We start from the raw sequence: 25,602 nt of genomic DNA on the forward strand, positions 1-25,602 counted from the left end.
TTTAGTATATATTTTTTATTCGTTTTTTTTCTTACGGGATACCCTAGTTCACATTCATACTATTGTAAATCCAATTATTTCTTCTCTTTACACAGAACTTAAAAATTATATATGAATATACGAATATTTCAATTTCTGACAAATAAATATTATACCTACATTGATAAAATATAAAATATAAAATATATCGCATAAAATGTAATATTATAACGAACTAAAATCATTAGAATAATAAATGAATTAATTTTATTAGCGAATTTTATTGTAACGTGAAAATACCTATACTTTGTACGATATCTGAGGACGTTGCCACTCTTCGTAATGGTATATGGAATTAAACATTGGTTGTAAAATCCAAGATTACTGTACCACAACAAATCGTTTGAAAAATGAATAAATTTTACTCGGATTTTCTTTCTATAAAATGTGTATGATTATAATGTTTATCGTGACAATTATAAAAATGTCAACCAAATATATACATAAATATGTAATATAGTTTTCATACTTATTCGTAATTTTGTACTTATGTTTACAACACTAAAAATAGAGTTTGTCAAATAGGAACTATTAATATTTAGTATTGCGAGCTTTTATTCTTTTGTACCATTTTAAATTGATAAATATTTCTGGAATCAGGTAGAATCATACAACTTAAAACATCAAAGAAACTTCAATATATTATATATTTAATATATTTTAATAACAATAATTAGTTAACACAAGATAATATCATAAAAATGTACAATAATAATAATTCCATAGAAGTGCAGCTATACTTGGAGAAGAATTTACTTATTTTAAAATATTAGTATCAGCACAGTAATTTTTATCAATGATACATTTTTCATTATCAACATGAAATTTTGAATTATACCATGCTTAGTTTTGATCAATATTTTAAGTTCAGTAGTTTATTTTTAATAATTAAAAGATTAATATGAACCATACGTTTGAGAAAATTGAACAATGGCTAAAATAATCATTTAAAAATGTTTTTAAATAAAAGTTTGTGATATATTATTTTTTAATACACATGGCCTATAGTTTCTATACATAAAAATAATATATGAAAATGATAAGAACTGTAAAAGTTAAAATAGTTCTTTTTAATTAGATAAGCATAATTTAGGTCAAACAGTCACAAAATTAATTGTTGCTTATATTATTTGATTAACTATTAAATATCTGTATTATATTTATATTATTATTATTTTGAATTTGAATTTAAGATATCTTCATAAAAAATGGTCATAGAAGGTTGATTTTAGTGACGAATTTGGTTTTGCTTTAATTAAATATATAAACAATAATTAAGTACAAATAAAGCTTACGTGATGCCTGATTATATTATAGCTTATACTCCACAGTAGTCACCTAATTTAGTAGCCGTTTAAAAATAAAATTAGACATATGAATTTGAACAATAATTTAATACTTATTTATATATTTAAAGTAATACTAAAATCAGGCTTCTATAATAATTTTTTATGCGGATATAATTAGTGTAAGTTAAAATTTGGCCCAAGTATAGCACTTCTACGTCGTTCTAAGTCGGAAATCTATAATTATCGATATTTAGTGTTCGTAAAAATATATAAATAAAAAATAAAAGTAATATATCGTATTATCGTGTAAAAATAAAATGCTTAAATTCATAAGGTAATTTTTTTAAATAAAAATATACACATAATAAATTGTTTAATAATACAGTAAAATGAAAAAAATCTAAAGAGGTATAAAAATTAAGTATAAAATCACATAATATTTCATTCGAATAGTTTTGTCATACAATTGAATTTACTTTCAGCAGTTGTTTGACTAGAGTTATACGTTATATAAAATTGATTAAATTATGATTCACTTCGAAGAGATAGTACCTATAACTTTATTATCTATAAATTATTTTAAATAAAGTAATAAAAAAAATAATATAAAAATAATAAATGAGCGAGTATTATTATGTACACAGTAATTCTTTAAATTTATTACTGGAAATTCCTAATAGGCATCAATCTAAATGGCAACTGAAAATTACGTTTAAGAAACGAATAAAAATGTATTAAAAATCGGTGTCGTAGTCGGGGTGATACTGCTGAGGTGGTTTCCTCGGTCCAGTCGTATAAGAAGCGTTAGGATTATGGTGAGAACTTGGGTAATGATGATGCGATCGTGCATTCCCAACAGACGCGGCTTCTCTGTGATAATGCCGTCTTTCAGCTCCGTAACCACTTGGATCTGTGCCGTAACCATAACCTCCACCACCAGTATAATATCCAGTTTGAACTGGTGTTAATGTCTGAGGAGACAACGCTGTTGATCGCCAACTATCATAATGGCCCCCATGTTGAGTGTCTCGGTGCTATAATTAATACATTTTCATAAAGAACAATTAAAATAAATTATAATCATAATATTGTAAATTAAATTGTATATATTTTCTAAATAGCAAACCCAAACCTTTTTCCCCGCAATATTCGCTGGAACTTTGAATTTTTCGTGGTCATGATCGGACCAAACAGCATCCATGTCGTACAAACGATCCACGTCTTCTAAATCGTCTTCATCTAACATCATCATGTCATCATCAATCGCATAATTATCGTAACCATATGAACTAATGTTATAGTTGGAATTGGAATGGGATGGTGGATGATGCATCATATGACGACTTCCAGTAGTTGGGCCATTTTTACCCGTGCCATAAATGTGTTGATTTTGATCATCAGACATCATGGATGCTTGCAAAGTCGGTGGAGGTATTTTTTTATTGTTTTTATTACGACTTACGAGCTGTAAAATACAACAAAATAATATTAAAACATTAGTATAAACCAAAAACATTTTAAGAATATGTAAATACCACTGTTATCCCAAATATTAATACGAAAAGTAATGAAGCAAGTCCAATAACCATGACAGCTACAGCCCATTGTGGTAACCACGCATCATCGGTTCCAGCGGTTGCTGTCACACTTCTAGTAGGTTTAGGCAATACTGTTAAGAAAAAATATTTAATATTAGTTATAATATGATAGGTATATTGAAAGTTCATTATACTAAATTAATAAAATATTTTTACCTATAAAGTCTGTACGTGCTGGGTCAACAGTAAACCTTCCTAATTTTAAATAAAGGCCTTCATAATCGCCACCATTTCCGTATTGTAATGGTTGTGCGGATGATCCTAGGTTTCCTTCTTTTTGTAATGTTTCATGAAATAGACGTCGAATATCAGCAGTACTGACTGTACGTCCAAGTTGATTAAGTTGCACGAAGAAATCAACAAGAACTCCAGCATTTTTATCGGGTTTTCCAGTATTGATTGCATTATTTCCAGGGCTAATACACAAAAAATATACAATTGTAAATTATAAGTTAAAATAAATTAACATTCGTACCTATACATAATTTTTTAAATGTAATGAATTATCAATGATGATAAATTATAATACACATAATATGATACAAACTATAACTGAAAAGAATTTATCAACAATCAAAAATAGTAATGTTTTTAATTATTAAAAAAATATTAATTGAAATGGAAAAAAAACTAACACTTTATTATTTTAGTATTAATTAATAATTATCTAACATAAAATATTAATTAATAATTATCCTCAATACTTATATATTTAGTATTATTATAAATTATTGTAATGTATATCTCAATAATGAATTCCTAGCACATTTTTAAAATTTGTTTATTTGAACATAATTTATACACATACCTGAATGAATCAATAGTTATTGTCTTATACCATTTACTCAATGCCGGTGATTTACTGTATACTTTATCTAACTATAAAATTAATTAACAAATTTAAATTATGTATATTATAATAATAGTGTACAAATAATAAATATATACTTACTTGAGTTTCAATTTCACTTGCTAGTAATTTCCATTCTGGAGTATTGTGGTCTAATAACTCAGGTACCCATTTCTCTGATCCAGAACCAACTAATCGTACTGTACCAACAAGTTCACATACTGAATCATTTTCAGAACATTGACCAGGTGTTGTAGTTGGAGGTGGTTTCATAGTAGTTGTGGTAGTCGTTGTAGTAGTTGTAGTGCTTGTAGTTGGCTCTAAAGTAGATGTCATAGCAGCTAATTCAGCTGCTTTAGACTGTTGTAACAATTTTTCAATAGATAATGGCGTTGTTGATGGAGTAGACCAGCCAGTGAACTCAGTAACAACCCTGAAAATTTAATTGAGTTTTATATAGGTACTTAAATACATATTATAATAAAGAATAACCTGGAGTTATTAAATAAAAATAACAATTACCTAACTGGCCATCCCTTTTGAATAGTAGGTGCCACAGTAACTGCAGCTTGCATTTTTTTACTAGAAGGCAATGGTTTTCTAGTTCCAGAGTTATTTGTTCCTTTTCCACTATTAGGAAAAACTATTCCTGATGTACTACTAGCAATTGTTGTTGTTGTAGTAGTTGACGGAACGTCAGTCGTTGGTACAACAGTTGTTGTAATCGATTCTTGTTCTTTATTTTTATTAGTAGTTTCATCATTTTCAGTTGGTAATTTGAACCCTGGTGGTAGTAAAGAAGGTGACAAGACTTCGACAGGTTTAATATTTTCTAGTTTAAAACCTGGTGGTAATAGCGAAGCTAATGCTGATGAATCATCCACAAATTTAATATTCAAACCTGATGATTTTGTTTTTGTTGTAGTTGTACTAGGCGTAGTATTAGTAGAAGTACTACTACTAATATTTTTTTGTTGAGAACTACTTATGTTATTAGTAACTGGTAAAGGTGTTTCAGTTGTGGTTGTAATCGTCTTAGATTTATATGCTGGAGGTGGTTTTGGGTTAAATCCAGCGGGAAGTAATCCACTAGTTAATAAATCGTCAAACTTAACAGAATCTATTAATCTATTTTTCTTTCCACCTGGAATTGAAGATTTAACTGTACTAGTTGTAGTAATGGAAGCAACAGTAGTAGTTCTCTGTTTAGAAGGTACAAATTTTCGAACAAACGTTGTTTCTTTATCTGAGTCGTCCGATTCTTCTTCTTTTTCTTCTTCTTCTTTATCATCGTCCTCATCTTCTTCTTTCTCGGATTTTTTAGTAGTACTAGGAGCACTAGTAGTGCTAGTAGATGTGGTAGTGATTGGAGAACTAGAAGTAATAGTGGTACTTATGGTAGTGGTTGTGGGAACCAAAGTACTTGTCAAAGTCTTGGTTGTTTTTTCAGTGGTTGGAGTTGTAAATGATGATATATCATCATTTCGTTTATCATCATTGTTACCATTACTCTGCATATCAGTCAAAATACGGCTACCATTGTTTGTATTAGAAGAGCTACCGTACAAAATACCATTTGAAAGTTCCGATTGAACTCTATCTAATTTATCAATGATACTTTCTACTGTTGTTGTGCTAGTAGTTGTTATTGCAGGTTTATTATTAAACCTGTGTTTCGTTGTAGGGCTAGGTGCTGTAGACGTAATTAACTCTTGCACAGAATGATTCTTATTTGTTCCACCTCCCACCATTGACGATGATGATGAAACTGATCTACTAGTTTGTACACTTGCGACTACAACCCAACTTTCAGTAGTTGCTATTGAATTATTATTATTTTTCTGATTTATTGTTACTGTGGTCGATTGATTTACAAATGGAGTTTTTGTTTGTTTTTTATTTGATGGTAGTTCAGTTGTCGTAAAAGCTGTTGTTGTATGTTCTATATCTTCATATTCTTCGTATTCGTCTATTTGTTGTTCTGTAGTAGTTGTAGGAGCTAATGTAGTAGTACTTGTTATTGGTGGTTTTCTAGTGGTTATGCTTTGAATTATTGCTGGATTGTTAACAATCTTTTTCATTCGTTGTTGTTGTGGGATCGAAGTCGTTAGAGAATTTATTCTTGGTCTTAGAGCAGTTCTCAGCGTAGTAATTGGAACTGTAGGTGGTTGTGTTGTTGTTGTAGACCTTCGTGGTTGAAATTGAGGCTTTTCTTCTACCGTTTGTTCTTCTTCATCTTCTTCTTCCTGTTCGTAATCTAATGTATTCATTGTAGTAGTGGTTGTAGGAAACAAGGACGATTTTCTACTTCTTACAGTAGTTGTTTGTTGCCTATTAACTGTTCCAAATAATGCTGAAGGTTGCTGAGAAGCAGATCGTATAGTCGTAGAAGAAGATTCTATAATAGATAATGGACTAAGGGTAGTAGGCCTCCGATTTATCACCGATCCTGAAACTACTGTAGGTTGGTTTCTATTTCTAAAAGCATTTGGTCCCGGTTGTGGTCTATGTGTGGTAATTATTGGTTGAGACCACGACGGTCGATCATCAGTCTCATCATGTATCACTGTAAAACCAATAGCAGCTGGTTCTTGTTGTTCTTCTAGGTTAATAATTGAAGATGGCTCAGGTGTAGTTAAGGGTCTTCTCTTAGCTTGTTGTGGTTGACCACGTCCACGTTTTGGTGGTTGGTTTTGTCTTTGCTGGGTTAAATCTACAGTATCATCTTTTGTATTAATTCCATCTACCGTGTCACCATCACTTGCGGCCACTGATTCTGAGTCCGTTGAAGGATTCCACCATCTAATGGGTCCTGTAGGTGAAGGATTTCTAGAAGCTGGTATCACTCCGTTAGTTTGTGATAACGGACGACGAGAAGTATCACTATTAAAACTTTCTTGGCTTGATTGTTGTAATATTAATGAGGGTTGTGCATTTTGACGTTCATCAAAATTATCTGTAGAATCTGGTTGTTCCGTTCGTTGTTGTTGTTTTTGTTGTAAAGCTGGTCGAAATCGTTGTTGTTGAGAATTACTTGGAAAAAAATTAAACTGCTGTTGTGTTAGTGGTTGTTGTTGTTGTGGTGGTGATGATGGTGGACGCTGTGGTGCTTGTTGAAAGAACGATGGTGGTGAAACAGCATCAACGAAACTTAAAGAACCGGAGGTTCGAAGCGGTTGAAACTGAGTTTGTTGTCCATTTAAAATAAATGGTTGGACATTCGGTGGCCGTGAAAATGGTCCAGAGTTTGTAAATGTTCCTGGTTGAAGCTGTTGTTGAGATGAAAAAAAACTCGATGAACTAGGGTTAGATAATGGTAAAGGATCGGCAGAAGATAGTCTACGTTGAGGCAAAATCAGTTCATCACTATTTGCATCTTCTTGAAATTGTACTCGAGGTAGAGCGAAATTTCCATTATTGGATGAAGGCAAAAAGAATCTCTGCTGTTGACCTATAAACAAACGTACAATATATAGGTATATTATAACTGTTAATCAAATAGTTATGATAATTTTATTTTCTAAACAATAGTACTTAACAATAGAAAAACGTAATTGACATTTTAATAATACCTACGTATAAAAAAAAATATTGGTCAGTTATTATAAAATTATAGGTCACATCATAACATTTTACTTAAACTTATTAAAGAATATTATTTCGAATGAATATCTTAACCAGTAAAACGTACGTGTATTTTTTTAATGGCGCACATAGAGAGAGTCGTGATGGAATTTCACTTGCAGGTGAAAATAATCACTCATATATTCTAGTAGTGTTTATACTGTATACTTAAAAAACTGTATGTAATAATGATAAGTTTCCCTCGTTATAAATAATGTACCGTAAATGAAGATAGTTAATTAGTGCCTAGTAAACATAAGAATAATAATTCATATTGTACAATTTATTTTAATTATTTTACAACATAACAATTTTAATGATATATTTGATGTACAAATTAAAATTACTTATATCATTCAATTAAGTAAACTAAAATAAAATAGCATTGTAAAATATAAATTTTTATTTTATTTAACTTGAAAAGAAATATGTCCATTATTTGCTAATATATTTACTATAAAATATGTTTCTAATGCATATTATAGTTTCGATTAAATTCAATTATAATTGATTCATCAAAATATTTTATTTTATTCTGCTTATTTAATATTTAATTGTAAAATTTTAATTTAAATAGTAAATACACGATACAGTAATTAATAGTATACATTAGGTGTACCTACTCATACACAAGATAGAAATAAATATATATTTTTAAGAAAGAATTTTGAATGCATAAATAAACTACTGCTATAAAATATAAAATATTTGTACAAATGAAACTCTGACTTGAAAACTAATTAAAATCAATACATTTTTCAAATTAATATAAAACCTAGATCAATCATTCAGTTTATATAGTGAAAATAGTGAAACTAAATAAGAAGTTATAAGTTAAAAAGGGACTAAATAATTAATTATATTATTTACTGTGATTTGATCATAAAACCCATAACTAAAAAAATGAATTACCAAATTAAATATTTATTTATATTAAAATATAACGTAATTCAAGCTTCAATAATTGTAAAATAATTTAAACACCGGTTTTATAAATTACATAGGTTTGATCTTGGTACAAGTTATTAATATTATGAAATCAATATGTAAAATTATATTGAATAATTTGTATCATAAATATTTATTTATTATTTATATATATTATATAATTTACATGAATAGTTATAGAAATAATGATTTATATTCCAAAACTACTATATTAAATATAAGTGCTTATTATTTAACTGTGTTATGTATTCAAGAGTTCTAATACATTTGTATATTGTTTGTGATGGTTGTTGAACATTCTAGCTGAAAAAAAATTTATTCAGTAAAATTATGAAATTAATTAGAAGTTTAACTTAGGTTATTTATTTATGTTTTACAAAAAAATTGACCAAAGTGTCATAAGACAAATTTAAGCATTTTTAACAAATATTAATATAAATGTGTGCATATTTTCTTATAAATATTGTTTTTTCCAAGTTTTGTCTCTATAGAAATTAGGTATATTTTATAATATTTTTTTTTTGTATGTGGATTATTTCTAAAACACAAAGGTTCTAAGTAAATTAAAACTAACAACATACCTAACTTATATGTGATATAACCAGTATAATAAAATTAACAAAATATTTTATAATTAAATAGTTACAACTTAAAACTACCTATCCAGTTATTATAACATAAGTAAATTATGTTCATAGAATTATAAGAAATATTAATAATAATAATATTAGTTATTATTACAAGTACAAAGTAATAAACATTTTATAAATGGTAGGTAGTTTATAATTTGTATAAAATAAAAAATATTTAAATTTATTATTGATAATAATAAATAATAATCAATTATTATGGTAATGAATAATGTATGTATTTAAAAAAATTCTTATACTTAATATTTTTTTAAGTATCTAAAGAGGTACTAGCAAATGTATAGTTAAAAATTTAACTGTTAATAACTATATCTGCATAATTTAAAAAATATATTAACGGTAACATTATTACCTAATCATTACTATTTTCCATAAATAATAGAAAAAAGTTAAGCAAAAATTAAAGATAACAAATTTAAAATGCGTGGCCAGTTACATCAAGATAATTCACACATTATTAAATTGTTATCAAAAATATTAAATATCAAAATTATACTTATTATTATATTACTTAAAAGTGCCTACTTATATTTAATTGTATAATTTTAAAAACCATTTTCTTTATTCAATATGCCAATCATTTATTTTGTTTTGTTTAAATACCTTGTGACTTACAAACCCTGTTGTATTATTATTTTGAAATCTACCGAAATAATAAAAATAATAGGTAAATTATTACTTTAAAATTAAATATTATTACAAGACTTAATTTACACGTTGATGACATTGTTGTGTTAATTCTTTAGTGGTAATTTCACGCCAATTATTTACTGTTGGTGTTTTCATTAAAAGACTAAATTGTGATAACGGATCTAAATTTCACAAGCTAATTTACGTTTTATGTGTAGAAAGCTGAACATGATTCTACCCATCAGGCCAAATTCCAAAATAATTATAATATGTATTAAAAAATAAAAACGTTACAAAGTTTAAACGAATATATCAAAATAAATAATAAGATTAAATACAAAATAATAAATAGCATAAGTTGTACCTATATTTTATCGTTATTCCATTACTCTTACAAAGTTACAATATACATTTTAAAGCTATGTCCAACAATAAACTTTTACTGAAAAAAAATTATCATAATATAGAGTAGTAAACTAGAAAACAAATAATAGGGAAGACAAACTCTGAGTAGGTAGTTAGTATCTAAAAATAGATAAAACTATAATAGATTTTTAATGAACGATTATAACTATTTTTTTGTAATTCAGAGTGAAATATGAATAAAAACATATTTTGATAATTTTGCAATATTTTGACACTTAATTATTAATATTATCAGTACCTATCAAAAAACATTTAATAACATTCAAGTTATTATCGATATAGTTTACCAACAACAAAGGTATATATTACGTATTAAAGTAGGTAACTATATTTTGTATATTATACATAATATTATAGTTACTTTTACAATATAAATTAAAAAACTTGAATGAAATATAATAATAATAATGATAATAATCGTTATTATTGTTATTATTATCGTTGCCCTATATTATTATTTATTAAATACCAAGTGAAAGTGTGATAGACGAAGGTTACTGCATCACCACAAACAAATTTTCAACAACATTGCAACTGTTATTATAATACTTTTTACGCATACCAGTTAAAATTGTAATGCATAATATTAATATATAACTATTATTCATATAGACTTTATATTATATCAAACCCAACTATTGTTAAAAAATATAAAATACCGTTTAGTTTTAATAGATATAAATTTCAAGATAGCACGTGCGTTCATAATAGAAAAATGTATCCCCTCGAGACATTTTATAATATTATCTTTTAACAACAGAAAAAGGCAAGACGAAAACGATAATAATGGATGATGATTGTATATTGATTTCAAATGGACCGATTGAATAAAAATCTAAATCGATTTTCAGAGTAACCACATGCTGGCGCGAAATAGATAGATACCTACTATAGTTGATGTTATGATAGGATAATATTCCGACCACCCAAAGACGATTACAAAAAAAAAAAAAAATCAACGACTTTAATTATTACAATCGCGGAGCAATTAAAACGGCTCGATGGTCACAGCCGGAATTAATTGTTCTTGCCTCTGTCTCGGTTTATTATGAATTATTATATTATATTATATTACAATATCAACTCTGCTATAGTATTACATGAATTAACGGCAAACCAGAATCCCTTAATGCGAAATTCTAATAACAATAATAATTAATACTTTTAACGGTTTAATGTTTCGGCGTAGACACATGTTTTTGACCTTTTTTTTAGTAACATTGTCATACACACACACATACACACATACTGCATTCATATTATAAACAACAATACAATGCAAAATAAATTATTATTCATATTAGATAATGGAAGATATAATAAAATAATTAAAAGTTACTTAGAATTTACCTTTTACCAAATTTCCATTATGTTTTTTGTATTTACAATAAATAAAAAACACAGTAAATAAACTAAAGTAGGTAAATCATTTAACGTTGTATTGTGTGTTACAGTAATTTAAAAAGGAAATGGTTGCATTTCACAACAGTTATAACTACTTATAAGTTTGGTTAGTTCTTATAATAGCCAAGGCTGTTTAGTTGCTAAAGATAATTACTTAATATTTAAATTGTATTAATACTATTACTGTAAACCGGTATTAAAAAATGTAATATTATAAGTTTATTTAGATACTATAATAGATTATTCTACAAATTAATAAGTTTCACACCCATAATTATCATAATGCCATTATGTGCTTTATTTTTTTCTATCATAAAATAATCTGAATATATATTATAGTATATCTCTGTGACGTTAACTTAAAGTTACTAATTATTGCATTTGAAGTTTCGAAAAATCAAAAACTACTTATTTTATTAGTTATCAATCTTTAAATTTATAAAATTGACATTGAAATTTGTCAATTTACAAATCTATCTCAATTCAACTATACATAATATAATTCTTATTTTTTGCGAAAAACATTTTCCATTCTATCCATTCTAAAATGTTATCTGATTATGTGTAATTGAAATTAATATAGATAGTAGTATATACGTATATATAGAAAACATATAAAAGTACCAACAGCTTTATACCTCCCTTTAAGTTTAACAATACTGAATTCGAATGATTAAATTGATCTAATGTACCATAGGTACAAAGACTGATCCGTCTGACAGTTATTATCAAGTAAAGTATAATACATTTTGACGTTTTAACAAAAATAATTTGTACTTTTTATCAACATCTATCATCTTCCATTTCATCTAACCACTTGTGTCAATTATACCGGATTGTTATGGCGATCACCAATCTATAATGTAATTTGCAATCAGATCTGAGAAATAACAAAGAAACCTGTTTTGCGTTTTTTCTTATAACATAATATTATAATTTTATAATACATTGAAAAACGCTATTATATATATATATCAATAATTTGTTATTAAATCATAAAATATGCGTATTCTGTTTGGGAAAAAAAATAATTAGAATAAAAAAAAACGTTCCTGATACATAATAAATGGCATGACTCAATAGTATAGGTATACCTGCCCATTATTAACCCGCATCGTATTGTGACGAACGTATTTGTATTCAGCGAGAAGCGATGAAAGAAAAAAACTATTTATTTAAAAAATTGTTAAATTAATAATAAATTTACAATAAAGGTACATTAAGAAATTGTATTTAAATAAGAAATGTACACATTTTTGTGATAGTTTTTGGAGAATAAGAAATAATAAAATGTTACTTTATGGCAAGTTATAAGTTACGTATATATTATAACATAACCAACATCATAAGTCATAACACTTTGTCATTCAATAAAGTTAAATCTTAATTTTAGGGAATCAACAACATCTACAATTATAGTGATGTCATCGCCATTATAATATTCTCAGTGTCTCTAAGCTGTATATTAACCTGTAAAAGTATTCTTAACAGCGGTGACGGACTGCAGACTTACAACCGTGGGTATAATTTTAAATAGACTAAATATACTTAAATCGATAGTCATTTTAGGCCTGGAGGTTCGAAGAACACATTATAGCGTTTCCTTCATTAATTTTTAATGTCGTACTGTACGCAGTGCCATTAACCGGATGATTCGATGGTGGTGACTTCAGGCATGATTAAATAATGACGTTTACTTTTAAAATCATTTTTTTTTTTTTTGCAACTTTATATATCTACACAACGCGCCAAAACACGTTGCCAATATCCGATATACCTATAGGTAAAAACAGAATACCTTCGGCTGGTCCTTGTTAGGTAAGTCCAGCATGACGAAACGTGTTGTATTTTTTTTTCCGATTTTATTTAGAGTTTTCCGCCATCAACGTTGTTTTCTATGTACGTATAACATCGCCATTGTCGGCGTAACGCTACATACGGGAATATAAGTATTATTAGGTAGGCATATTTTGTTGAAATATGTCACGACAAAATATGTCCATCAATGTACATTGCGCAATTTATCTGCCATTTGTGCGAGCAGTGTTCCTGCTTTTTGTGTCAAATAGGTATTATTTTTGTGCAAATATTATATTATGTGGCGGGGGTGTGAATGGTACCTGTGTATTTATTATTACACAACAATCTGTTCGAAATTGCGCAATGGATCCATTATTGTGAGATTACAGGTCTAAAAAAGTAATATAGATACGGTTAAATACAACGAACTTTATGAGATAATCTATGACACATTGTATTATTAATGTCTCAAACGTTCCCAATAGAACATTACCCCCGACCAGTGTTGTAATGGAGATATATACATGTATGAAATGATGCATAAAAAAAATTATATTACCTACACTTTAATTTATTGATGTATGTACATAATAAAAAGTATTTTTTTCTTCGTATTATGAAAACGTCGCGAATAATATTAAAATAAAGTATATCCAAATTACACTCATACGGTTACTTTTTCTTTCAATTATCAAACTCGATTGAATTAAACGTAAGTATAATTAACTATTTAAGAAGAAACTATGTTTTCGATTCACATTGATTTTATCATTACAATGTTTATAAATTTATAAAATATGCGAAAATCTTATCTATAATGTGTTCAAAAAATGTCAAAGAAATAATAATAATTGTTCGCGTCATATGCAATTACATTGTTGTTGGATTACATACTATTACAACACATAAACTCTGAAACAATGATATTAAATAAGACTTAGATTTTGTTGTAAATGTTTTTTTTTTTTTTTTTTTTGACGGGTGATATACTGCAGATAATTCTTATTTATAATTTAATTTCATATCCTCCTAATTGTAACTAAGTAAACTTTATTTTGCTTTTCTCTCTAAATGTACTTGTTTGCTAGTTTTTAAATCATTTATTGGGAACTTTCACGAAAATGTCATATATTTCTTCAATTACATTATGTTAATCAGATTACCCGATAAAAAGATTATTGTTAGGAACAGGTAAAATATTCGTGTTAAATCGTCAAAATTATTTCATTTATTGTCAAAATAATATAATTAATGTACCTATTAATTGATCTGTAGATGTAATAATTATCGGAATACTGGTTATAATCTGAAGTGACCATTTTTACTTTTAAAAAGTAAGTAAAAATATATTTTTTTTTTTTGTCAAACTTAAAGTATTAAATACCTAAGCATTTTTTATTTTGTTCAACAATTATAATTTACAATAAATACTTTTTTTAACGATTTACTTTGTCGCAATAATCGACCTCTAATAATAAGCATTCGCGGACGAATTTAATATTATACTGAGTGAATTATAATTATACATAGTTAAATACTAGGTAGGTACTGAGACGATCAAGGAGGTGGTTCGCGATGACTAATGCAATAGGTATATTATACTCGCGGAACGTGTTGGCTTAAGTCTTTAAATATTTTCAAACGCATCGCATCTAAATAGTAGTATAATAATATAACTGTTCGGTCAGCCACTCGGCGCCACACGTCTTATATACTGTCGCGCAATAATATCATCGAAACATAATAATAATATTATTCTGCGGTGTTAGCTCGTATTGTAACATGTCTAGGACTGGTTGTTTCCTGAATTCTGAAATTCCATTACCACGGACTACGGTCCACGGCCTCGCAAGGCACCTCCACCGTTACTATCGCGCAATGCCGTCGGTATTCTGTGCGAGGGCGGCCGTCGTAACAAAGTGAAAGTAAAAGTATATTGTAAATCGCATTCGATATAAAATCGTGGCAACGTCGTAACACACATACTTCTTTGCTATATCATACACCTGCAGTGCACTATAGAGGAATGTATATATACTTAAGACGGCTTGGCAACCTGGTGGTGTATATAGTTGTATAGGTATACTATTCTTAAAGTCGTTGCCGTCACGAACCAAGGACACCTATCGCATACATGATACATATTATAGCTGTGGGGCGATGCCCATTTCATAATTAGTCGAAAATCGTTATTTATTTATTATTATTTTTCTTTTTATAAGAGATAATATTATTATTATTATGTACTGTAAAATTTTATACAATAAATGTATATCGCATTATAAATTATAATCCATTACATACCCACATAAAATTTACCATCATTATTGTGTTACATTTATGGTTATTATGTACGAAATAGCACTTTAGATGAATATTATTAAGTTTTAGATACCGCATATAATGTGGCGTATAGAGAACAATTATTTCTTGATGAATAGTTAAGAACTTAATTGGTATACCTGGAGCAATACACATTGTGCGAGTGCACATTATACACACGAATTGCACATTTTTATATTTTTTTTGTCTTCTCAGTTTTCCTGCAAAGGTCATATGAATACATACATATAGGTTACCTAGTGAATAGTAATTTAAAAACGTCGTCACTACTTCTATATAAATTAATAGCAAAATATAAAATTAATATAGGTACATAGAAAATCAATCGTTTATGGATGAATTACTTGGAAAAAATATGAAATACAGGCAAAAAGTTTGTTAATTTGACTGTCAACAGATTGTTTGACATCGTATATTATATTATATAGTATCCAATATGGCTCAGGGCCGGCGCTCCGTATTTAAATCCCGGTGAAAATTATAATTGCAAGTCTTTTTTTCTGTATAATCGATTGTGGGTTTTGGTTCATTTTTTTGTTATTTATCACTTTAAATTCTTATCCAATTTCATCTTGATTTATTTTATTGTAAAACTTCCACTATACATACTTTATTATATTTAATGTTTTATAAAAATTGTTATCTTTATATATTCACGAATATACTACATATATTATAAACAGTCAGAACATTACTTTATATTTACTGATAAAATACAAATTTACGCTTCAGTTAATTATTTATTTTCTATTACTTATTAAATATTATTATCGTCATTTCACGATTTTAAATTTAAATAAAACTAAAGTGAACAAAAATCAAAATATTTTTTCCAAAAAAAAAAAAAAAAATACGCAAAAAAATATCATGTTATTTTAATTTTATGCATTTAAAATCTAACGTGTTTGCTATTTTTGTTACTTAGTCAATCAATTTTAACCAGGTCAGTCAATCTTTTTTGAGAAATTGTACTTCTAAAGTATTTTTTAATTAGGTATTAGAAAAGTTTCTTTCCGCAGATGCTGAGGTTACTAATATTGTTAGTACGATTCGAAGAGAAACTTCGGTGTCAGTAAATGTACCAAGCATTGTCTTTAAGAAAGTTAGTACTTGTAGTATATTAGTATCTTTTGCAATATTGCATTTCGAACAGAACTCTTCAAATAATTCAGAAGCAACTATATCACAAGAATCACCATCACTTAAATAGTTCTGCAAATTTAAACAGTTTTCGTCAAGTCTTCATTAGCTATTGCTCAAAGTTCACTAATGTAGTAACACTAAACTTGTCATTATAGATTTTAAATTGCATAAATCTTAGTTATAGGCTATATTATTATACTATATAAGATAGACTCCAGCCTCAGCCGGTAAAAGCGTTTGATTCAATTATAAATGATAAATGACGCACGTGCATACGATTATTATTTACGCCAAACTATGACTAAATAATACAAATCTAAAAATAGTTATTTGTTACCTACCAATATACATTTTTGACGTACTTCTAGCTTCCAAGCACTAACCTCTACACCACCCCCCCCCCCCCAAAAAAAAAAAAAAACACTTATTACAATGCCTATAGCATAAGAAAACACCATCAGCTTACTTATTTAATTTGAGAAATAAATAACCAGTTAAGTGGTTTGAGAATTTTGAGTACTTGAGCACTTACATAGAATATATACGTAGGTACTATTGACAATAGTTTAAATTCTATAAGGGTAGTTCATTGATATTATCTAAATTATTTTGATATCACTTTCTAATTTTATATTATTATTTACTTCAGCGAAAAAATATACCAGTTTATAAAATAAATATAGGACCAGTTAAATAACATTAAATTATTAAGACTTTCATAATTATATTTAGTTATAATAACTGATCAGTCATCCTCATAAACACAATATTAATATATATATATATATTATATATAGCTAAATACAATAGGTATTTTATAATAATCTTATGAATGTACATGTGATAAACCGAAGTACAACATACCTTGTGCTGTTGTTGTTCCCGCAAAAGCCAGTAAAGTAGCAGAGAAGACGATGACCAATACCGACATTGTTAAACTGTGTTCTGGATAAATTGTGTTTCGTTTCATACTTTTAAACAAAACTTGTAGTACGTCATGCAATAAATATCGTGCACAGGTGTTTTCCTCGATTCCGATGATGAATCCAATACATTATATAGTGCAGATTATTTCGTCATAGACATGTGGTGGCGGTGACACCATCTTCATTTCTACGTGGAGTTCGCTTGGCAACGAACATTCTGAACTTATGTGTCAGCGGCAATGACCTTACAACCTTCTGGAACTCTTGACCACTGGCGATGTCGATAATACTGATAATACGACCAATTAAAATGTTAATTTACAAAGAAAACAGAAACGGTTTTTAAGAAAAATTATAATCTCATTAACACTTGTTACGATATATAGTGGCCTTTATGTTAAACAAGAGAAAACGGAGACAAAATATCGATTATTATTATAATATTTTCTTACGGTTGATGTTTGTAGTGTGCAATATATAAAGATGGTGGTTGTTTCTTGCTCGATAAGGTATTTTTGATTTCACTCAAGAGACGCACTAACGGTTGTATTACAATACTAATAAATTCACACGCGTTACATTCGAACCATGCACAGAAAATACAACTGGTACCTATCGAAAGTTAAGTATTACTGTTTGATAAGACAAAATATCATCTAGAGAAAGCGCGAATATTATTGAATAAAACAAATATTTACCGTCGTCATGTACACTAATAAAAAAAAAAACTTCTTTGGATCGCCGTACGCTGGCTAAGACTGCGGAGTCAATGTCTGTACGGTGTAATGGTCGAATGCGGCGGCGGTGGAAGTGGCGGTGGCTGAGGAGGTAGTACCGGCGGCGGTGATGGTGGTGGTGGCCGTCGAGGCCGAAGCGTTGTGTAACAGCGTCGCACGCCTTCGCTATAATATCGTCGTTCGGTCGCCGACGTCGAGAAACGAAAGGAGAAGGAGCGTTCGGGTATCTGCCACTCGCTTGCAGTATATTATTATAATATGTAATATACAAATGTTATATCGATATTACTGCTATATTATTATAATTCGCCCGAAAATAATGATACTGCAACGATGAAAGATTGAAAACGTATGCAGAAAAGGCTGCAGCGGTGGTAGTGGGTCTCGTAGTCGAACCGATGTTACCATATAACCTTTATTACAAGTCAGTTGTATACATTATTATGTATATTCTTAAGATATGCGACAAGAACTCGCGACTCGAGTATTATAATGATATGACGGATTGTAAAGCATACGATAGGTGTAATTGTATCTCGAGTAGGTATCTGCGAGTGTATACGAATATACACGGCGACGACGACGACGACGACGACAACAATGACGAGAAGATTTTCTGTAGCTCGTGGAAGGAGAAGACTTTATGTCAGTGGTCACTATACGTAGTTAACATTTTAAAAATATAGAGAAGTGGTAATGCAATATTATTCAGATGTGTATATTATAGCGTGTGCCACCCAGTTGTACATTATTTTATTATATAAGATTACAATATATTATTATTAATATATACGAAAGACAAATCCATCCCAGCAAAATCCTATTACCAAATGTCAGACAACGTTATTGCCGTACCAGCAGATAATATAAGTATATTATATACTATCATAGATATGTAATGAGCGGACATATATAATATATTATATATATAATGTGTAAACACGAAACGCGTTAAATTTACGTTCTTAAGTGTAGCTGCAATTTGTTTTCTGTTTGTTTTAATAATAACGCACTTTTGTTCACTAGATTTAACTATTTTTATAAAAAGAAATTAAAAACCTTATAAACCTACATTAATATAAACTTTTGAAAGTCCTCGCCAACATATTATATAATACTTAAAGTTCTCAAGTTTTATCATAGTGAAAACATTTTTTTTCTATGACCATTGAGTCAAACATTATACTATTATAGGTGTACTAGCTGGAGTACCATATGAATCGTAATTGTGGTGCTTTCACATTAGATTTTGTTGATACGGTTGCACTCTTTTAAGTTTTAAGTACTTACAACTACTTTAAGCAATAAAAGATATTTTAAACCGAAATTAAAAATAGTAAAAATGATAAAATATCAACTATTTTATTATAAATACAATGTAAAAATCGCAGTTATTAAATAAATATAAATATTTTGTTTTCCTCAGTAATTTAAATGATAAAATGTATAAGCTATACGAAATTTATTTTGTAAAAAACATAACAATTTGCTGTTGAATTCACTATAACATACAATAAATTGTTCACGTATTAAGCATAATATATTGTAGACTTATACTATTGATAGTTATTTATTTATTATTAGTTTTAATATTTTGGTCTAACTCAAAAAAATTCACCCAACGTGGAAAAAACGGATGCATTACATTTTTATGTTAGTAATATAGATATAATCGAACACACACAAATAAAGTAGGTATTTTAAAATTATCATTAAGAACCCGCTTTTATAAAAAAACACAATACTGGTGAGTGTACTCTGTTCTAAAAAAAAGTGTTTTTAACTATTTTTAATGTTTGACATTTGTAGACTATTTTCTATATTTGCTATATGGCAATACATTTCAATAACAAAAATATTATATAATATAGCTATACAACATTGTACTATAGTGTTTAATTAAATTATCTTAAACGAGCAACGAGTAGTATTTCTAACTTACGTTTAAAACAAATTCGAAAATTAACTTAAAAATATCACTAAAGAAAGCAATGATTGTATAGTGATTTGTCTACCACCGTGAAGTATATATATAGTATAATTATCAATAGTTTTTAGCGTCAATGTTCAATCAATTATTATTTATTTTACACTTGAATAACCGGTATTAGTATGTATGAGATAATTATCAATAAAGTGAAAGAAGCAAAAATATTATAAGAAATAATAACAAATGAAAAGACAAAACTCTCGCTATAAAAAAATGTACAAGTAATTAAAGGTAAAATAATAAAATTTTAATAATTTAATAATTGTAATAATCCATAACTCAATCGATAGAGCTGATAATTTAAAGCATTACAAATATTAAAACGTATATTGCACTGTATTATTAAAAAACATATATATATATAAATAAATGCAAATAAAATAACAATGAAAAAATATATATAATTAATACTTATGAAAAAAAAATGGATAAAATAAAATTCTTGATTGATATTTATCTTCTATAAACAAAAAACATATAAAAGAAAACCTTTGAATATTTTAAATTAACAACTATAATCGACAAAATATAATTGAATTGTAATATGAAATGTAACATAATGTAAATACTTCAAATAATTGTGACTAGACACTGTAATTAATGACCCTTGCTGTCGCGTTGTAATAAAGATCAATAAAAAAATATATATATGTTATAGTTTCAATATAAATATAATTTTATAATTATATAGTTTATTGAAGAGTTCATTTTTTGCTCTAACAATTATTTTACACTCATTATAAGACAACTTTGATATTTTCGTATTTTAATTAATGTACGTGTACCTACCTATATAATGTCTTTTGAATAAATTGAAATATTAAAATAATATTATACGTGTTGAATGTCTAATCTATTTAAATACTGAATGAACAATATATAGGCGTTTTTAGTTTTCTCTGCCTGGCAAGATATTAAGAAATACCCATTTAGAAATAATAAACAATTTCAAAATATAATGTTATTCCTTTCTTACTCGCTCTAGTCATAACCTTAAAACTGTCAATATAATAAATTAATTTCATATAAATGAAAAATGTATAAATACATTTACAACAATTATGAAGACAAAATTCAAAAATTAAGTGTAGACACTAGACAGTATCATAGATACACTAATTTTAATTATAGTTAAATTCCACACGGCGATATATTATCTCATTTATTAAATATTTCATTATTATACATTTTAATGCATTTCGAATAAAAACTGAAGTGAGCAGTTTCATATAATATTCTTCAAAATCCTATTACCTTTATACAAATTAAAAAAGACGAGTAAGTAATAATAATAATAGTTAACGATAAAAGTGTTTTAAACACTAATTGAATAATATTATATTATATTATTATGGTTATAAATATACCAATAGCGTGTACATTAAATCTTGATAGGCTTATATTAAAACTTCAAGTGCTTAAGATCTTAATCAACAAATGCAATTAAAAACACCGATGAACTCGCTCTACATGTAGTTGTAGATTTTAAGTTCGTTTCACCATTAAAGAGACCACTGTAATCGATGCGTTAAATTTAAACTCGATAATAAATCATTGTATAATAATATATAAAATTACTATGAGCAAATATGGTGAGTAGTAATAAATAAGTAAATAGTAAAATAAAAATATAAATAGTATATAAAAAAAATATAATAATATAATATTAATATATAGTAAAATACTATCAAAGTAACTTTATTCAAAAATTTAAAAAACATACAAAGTTCCCAAAAATATATTTGAATTATGATAAAATAATTAAAACCAGTATTTTTTGTTTGAATATTCGGCCAATTTCATTGAAATTTAAATTTCCATAAAAAATTGTGTGACAATTTAATTGAATTTTTGAGTATCATTAAAAACTACTTATAAGTAACTTTTTATTTAATTTTTAAAATCAACAAAAAAAAAAAATTAAAAATATAAAATGGCTATAAATAGCTTAAAATTAGTCTAAATATTTTGAAAATTTTAATAAATAAAAAAAAATCATAAAGATCATTTATTTAACAAGATTGTTTTAAGTTTTTATACTTATAAGTTAATACATTTTGAATTAAAACGAAAAATTTAAATGTTTTGGTTAGAAATTGTTATTTAACAAGTGAATATCTGATACATCATTATTTGAAATTCAATCATTTATTTATAAATAATAAAGGAGACTCAACGCTTAACTATTATTCATTGTAAACAATTTATGAACCAATTTTCAACGATCTATGGTAAGTCAGTATTGTCTCAAAAGTCAATAACAATAATATATCTATTATAATAATTAAATATTAATAATATCATAAATGTCATTTTTTCAAAACATAATTCAACCAATCGTGGTGGTCTTACTAATAGAAAATTAAGTTATCATATAATAGCAATATTAAAATACATATTATAAAATATACTTAGTAATAAAAAACTGACAACTGTCTTCTCTCGGTTGTTTTTAAATTCATTTTTTAAATTATAATTAAATACATACGTGTTACAATGATTTAAATAATGACGAGGTAAATCGAACCTTACTGTAAAGCAAAGCGGTTACCTTTTTACCAATTCGATTATTTTGAAAAATATTGGAAAGTTTTTATTTTTATTTCCCAAGAATACCAACAAAATTCAATTTGATAAAAATCATTGCATTGTTATCATTCTACTCTGTACCTATATAAAACTGTAATTATATTATTGATATTTTTGAATTACACAAAAAAAAAATGAACCTACTAAACTATATTTTGTACAAAGCTTCGGTATTAAAATAACAATATTATTAACTACAAACAATTATCAAAAGGGACAATTAGCAATGAGGAAACTTATATGAAAATTATTTCAAGCTACAAATGTATCGAAATATCGAATATATGAACTAAATAAAAAAAAACATACATAATTAATTCAAAAACCAAAATATTTTAAAATAGTAATATAAATATTAAATATTCGAAGAATAGTTCCAGTCTCTATAGTTAATCATAACAAAATAACATAATCAATTTGATCAAAAACGGGTTTTCCGTAAAATTTTCATTTTTTTTTAGATAACTATACTACTATAAATTAAATATTAATGCATTAATTAAGTACTAATAAAATCTAATTTTGTACCAGAACACACCTTCAAAATTTAAATTTTGACTGTTTCTTTTCCTCCAAAACAAGAAGGAGTTAACAGACTTCAAAATATACAATAATAAAAAATAGAAAACGAACACTGTTGTAACAGGATATAACGATCTGTCGACGACGATTTAATCCATTTTTATAAAAAAATTAATTTTCTGAATGGATTAAATAACCTGAAGACATTGAGAACCTTAGTACTTTTATATCGGGTTTATCCATGGAGACTTTTTGATCCATTTTAAAAAATATATAATTTAGTATTTGATTTTGATTTTTGGTACCATCATAGCGTAATATAATTTATAAAGAAAATGAAAGTTTTGGAAGAAAAGAAAAATAACAAAGTTAAGTAAATAAAGTACATGCATTTTGTAATAATTAACTGAATAATTTATAATTTTTTTTTTAATCATTCGAAAATGCATAATATATATATATATTATATATACATCGTTGTATTATGTCTCAGCTAATTTAGATTAAGAATTTAAGATACTACAAAAAAAAAAAAATGTAATGTTACGTCCTGTATTTGAGGTATAAATACAATAATTCGTATAACAAAAAACAATTTTTTTCAAAGTTGAATAAAAAATATATTAATTATCAACATAATTTTAAATCTGAAATAAATATATTTTCTCAATCTTCATTGTAAGATTATTTTATAATGACATTTTTAAAATTTAATATAAATATAGCGATTCATTATTCTTTTTTCTTTCGATTGTAGCTTAATGATGAAAATTTTAGACTGCAATTATCTTATCGACATTGATGTTGTATAATATGATATGATATAGATACCTAAATGTTAGTAAAACTCACTTCTATATCTATGCTTGTTTATCAACTTAAAATTAAAATACTTTAAAATTTTGAAGATAATAATATAATAAGTAAAATGTTTTCATGACTTAGAAGATACAAGTTTTGAAATACCTATAGTAATCACAAATCATAAAGTTATAATAGTTATAATAATATCAGAGCCCAGAGGGCAACCAACGCTGTAAGCTTTAAATGTTTGTGTACAAATAATTTAAGATCAAAGAAGTTGTAAAAAACTTTTTGGTAAAACTTAAATTTTTATTAGTTAAACTTTCATAAAAAATAAGGGAAAATAAGTAACTATCGGATATGTGTCGAGTGTTTGTGTTCCTTATTAAATAATTATTGTTATATTTATTATTATTATTGTGTTGAATTTGATTTCAGTGATAAACCGATACATAATATGAGCGAAGACGGTCTGTCAGTATGTATTAACGTATAAGTTTATTTTACGTATGATATATTATTTATAGTGTTATTGTTCAAATTATCGTGATTTTGACAAAATATGTGTCTCTTTAAGGCTTATATAAAAAAAAAATGGTGCATATATTATATCTTTAATATTTTTTAATAGCTATAACCTTATTAGAAACCTTATATTTAAGTTTTATTCTTTTGAATCACTAAACAATTTTTTTATCGACAACTACCTATTAAAGAAATTAAAATGTAAAAATGTATTAAATAGTTAAAAAAAAGTTTCAAAATATTTTAAAAATGATACTATGTAAAGAAAATAATAATATAGATATTTTATGAAAATTTTAAGTGTCTATAGTTATTCGTTTAGATAATAACAAAATAAGAATAAATAATCAAAAAAGGGGGAAAATTAGATTCACGATAAATAACTGTAAGTAATGTATAGGTATACTTAGAAAATAGAAAGTATATTGTAACTGGTAAGTATATGTCTCACATGGTTCTCACATTTTCCATAAAGTATCATTAATACGCAACTACCATTATTGCTACTAACAATGGATCACTATTAAAAATTTAAAATACTTTGAATTATTATTTAAATACGTATATTAATATTTAACATAAGTCCAAAATTCTATTAAAATTGCCTATACTAAGCCCCTTAAATAGCGAGTGTTCAAAATCCTCTTATAATAATAAATAACGTTATTACAATAATAATTATATTATTATAATAATAACTTTATTGCAAATGTATAATAACAGCTTACTGTGATATATAGGATTCTTGTATACTTAAAGAAAGGT

At 26.7% G+C, this 25,602-nt stretch overlaps 1 protein-coding gene across 1 annotated transcript; it reads right to left on the reverse strand.

Annotated features, from left to right (window-relative positions):
* Positions 1 to 654: 654 nt before the first annotated feature.
* LOC114123495 (mucin-5AC) lies at positions 655 to 18,881 on the reverse strand. The gene is made up of 10 exons (XM_050205559.1): positions 18,369 to 18,881; positions 18,123 to 18,282; positions 17,609 to 17,959; positions 4,299 to 7,227; positions 3,879 to 4,209; positions 3,735 to 3,805; positions 3,083 to 3,342; positions 2,864 to 2,997; positions 2,461 to 2,793; positions 655 to 2,362 (listed from the first exon to the last, which is right to left on the reverse strand). Exons 3-10 carry the CDS (start codon positions 17,712 to 17,714, stop codon positions 2,063 to 2,065), a joined length of 4,464 nt encoding a protein of 1,487 aa, XP_050061516.1. The 5' UTR covers positions 17,715 to 17,959; positions 18,123 to 18,282; positions 18,369 to 18,881; the 3' UTR covers positions 655 to 2,062.
* Between the last annotated feature and the right edge of the window lie 6,721 nt (positions 18,882 to 25,602).

The sequence above is a fragment of the Aphis gossypii genome, chromosome X, assembly GCF_020184175.1.
Source record: "Aphis gossypii isolate Hap1 chromosome X, ASM2018417v2, whole genome shotgun sequence".
Classification (NCBI taxonomy): domain Eukaryota; kingdom Metazoa; phylum Arthropoda; class Insecta; order Hemiptera; family Aphididae; genus Aphis; species Aphis gossypii.

Coding starts and splice junctions, on each gene's coding strand:
- LOC114123495 (XM_050205559.1), bottom strand. CDS start 17,714: ATGAAACGAAACACAATTTATCCAGAACACAGTTTAACAATGTCGGTA. Junction 4,210..4,298: donor CAAAAGGGATGGCCAGTTAG/GTAATTGTTATT, acceptor TTAAATTTTCAG/GGTTGTTACTGAGTTCACTG. Junction 2,363..2,460: donor CGAATATTGCGGGGAAAAAG/GTTTGGGTTTGC, acceptor TATTAATTATAG/CACCGAGACACTCAACATGG.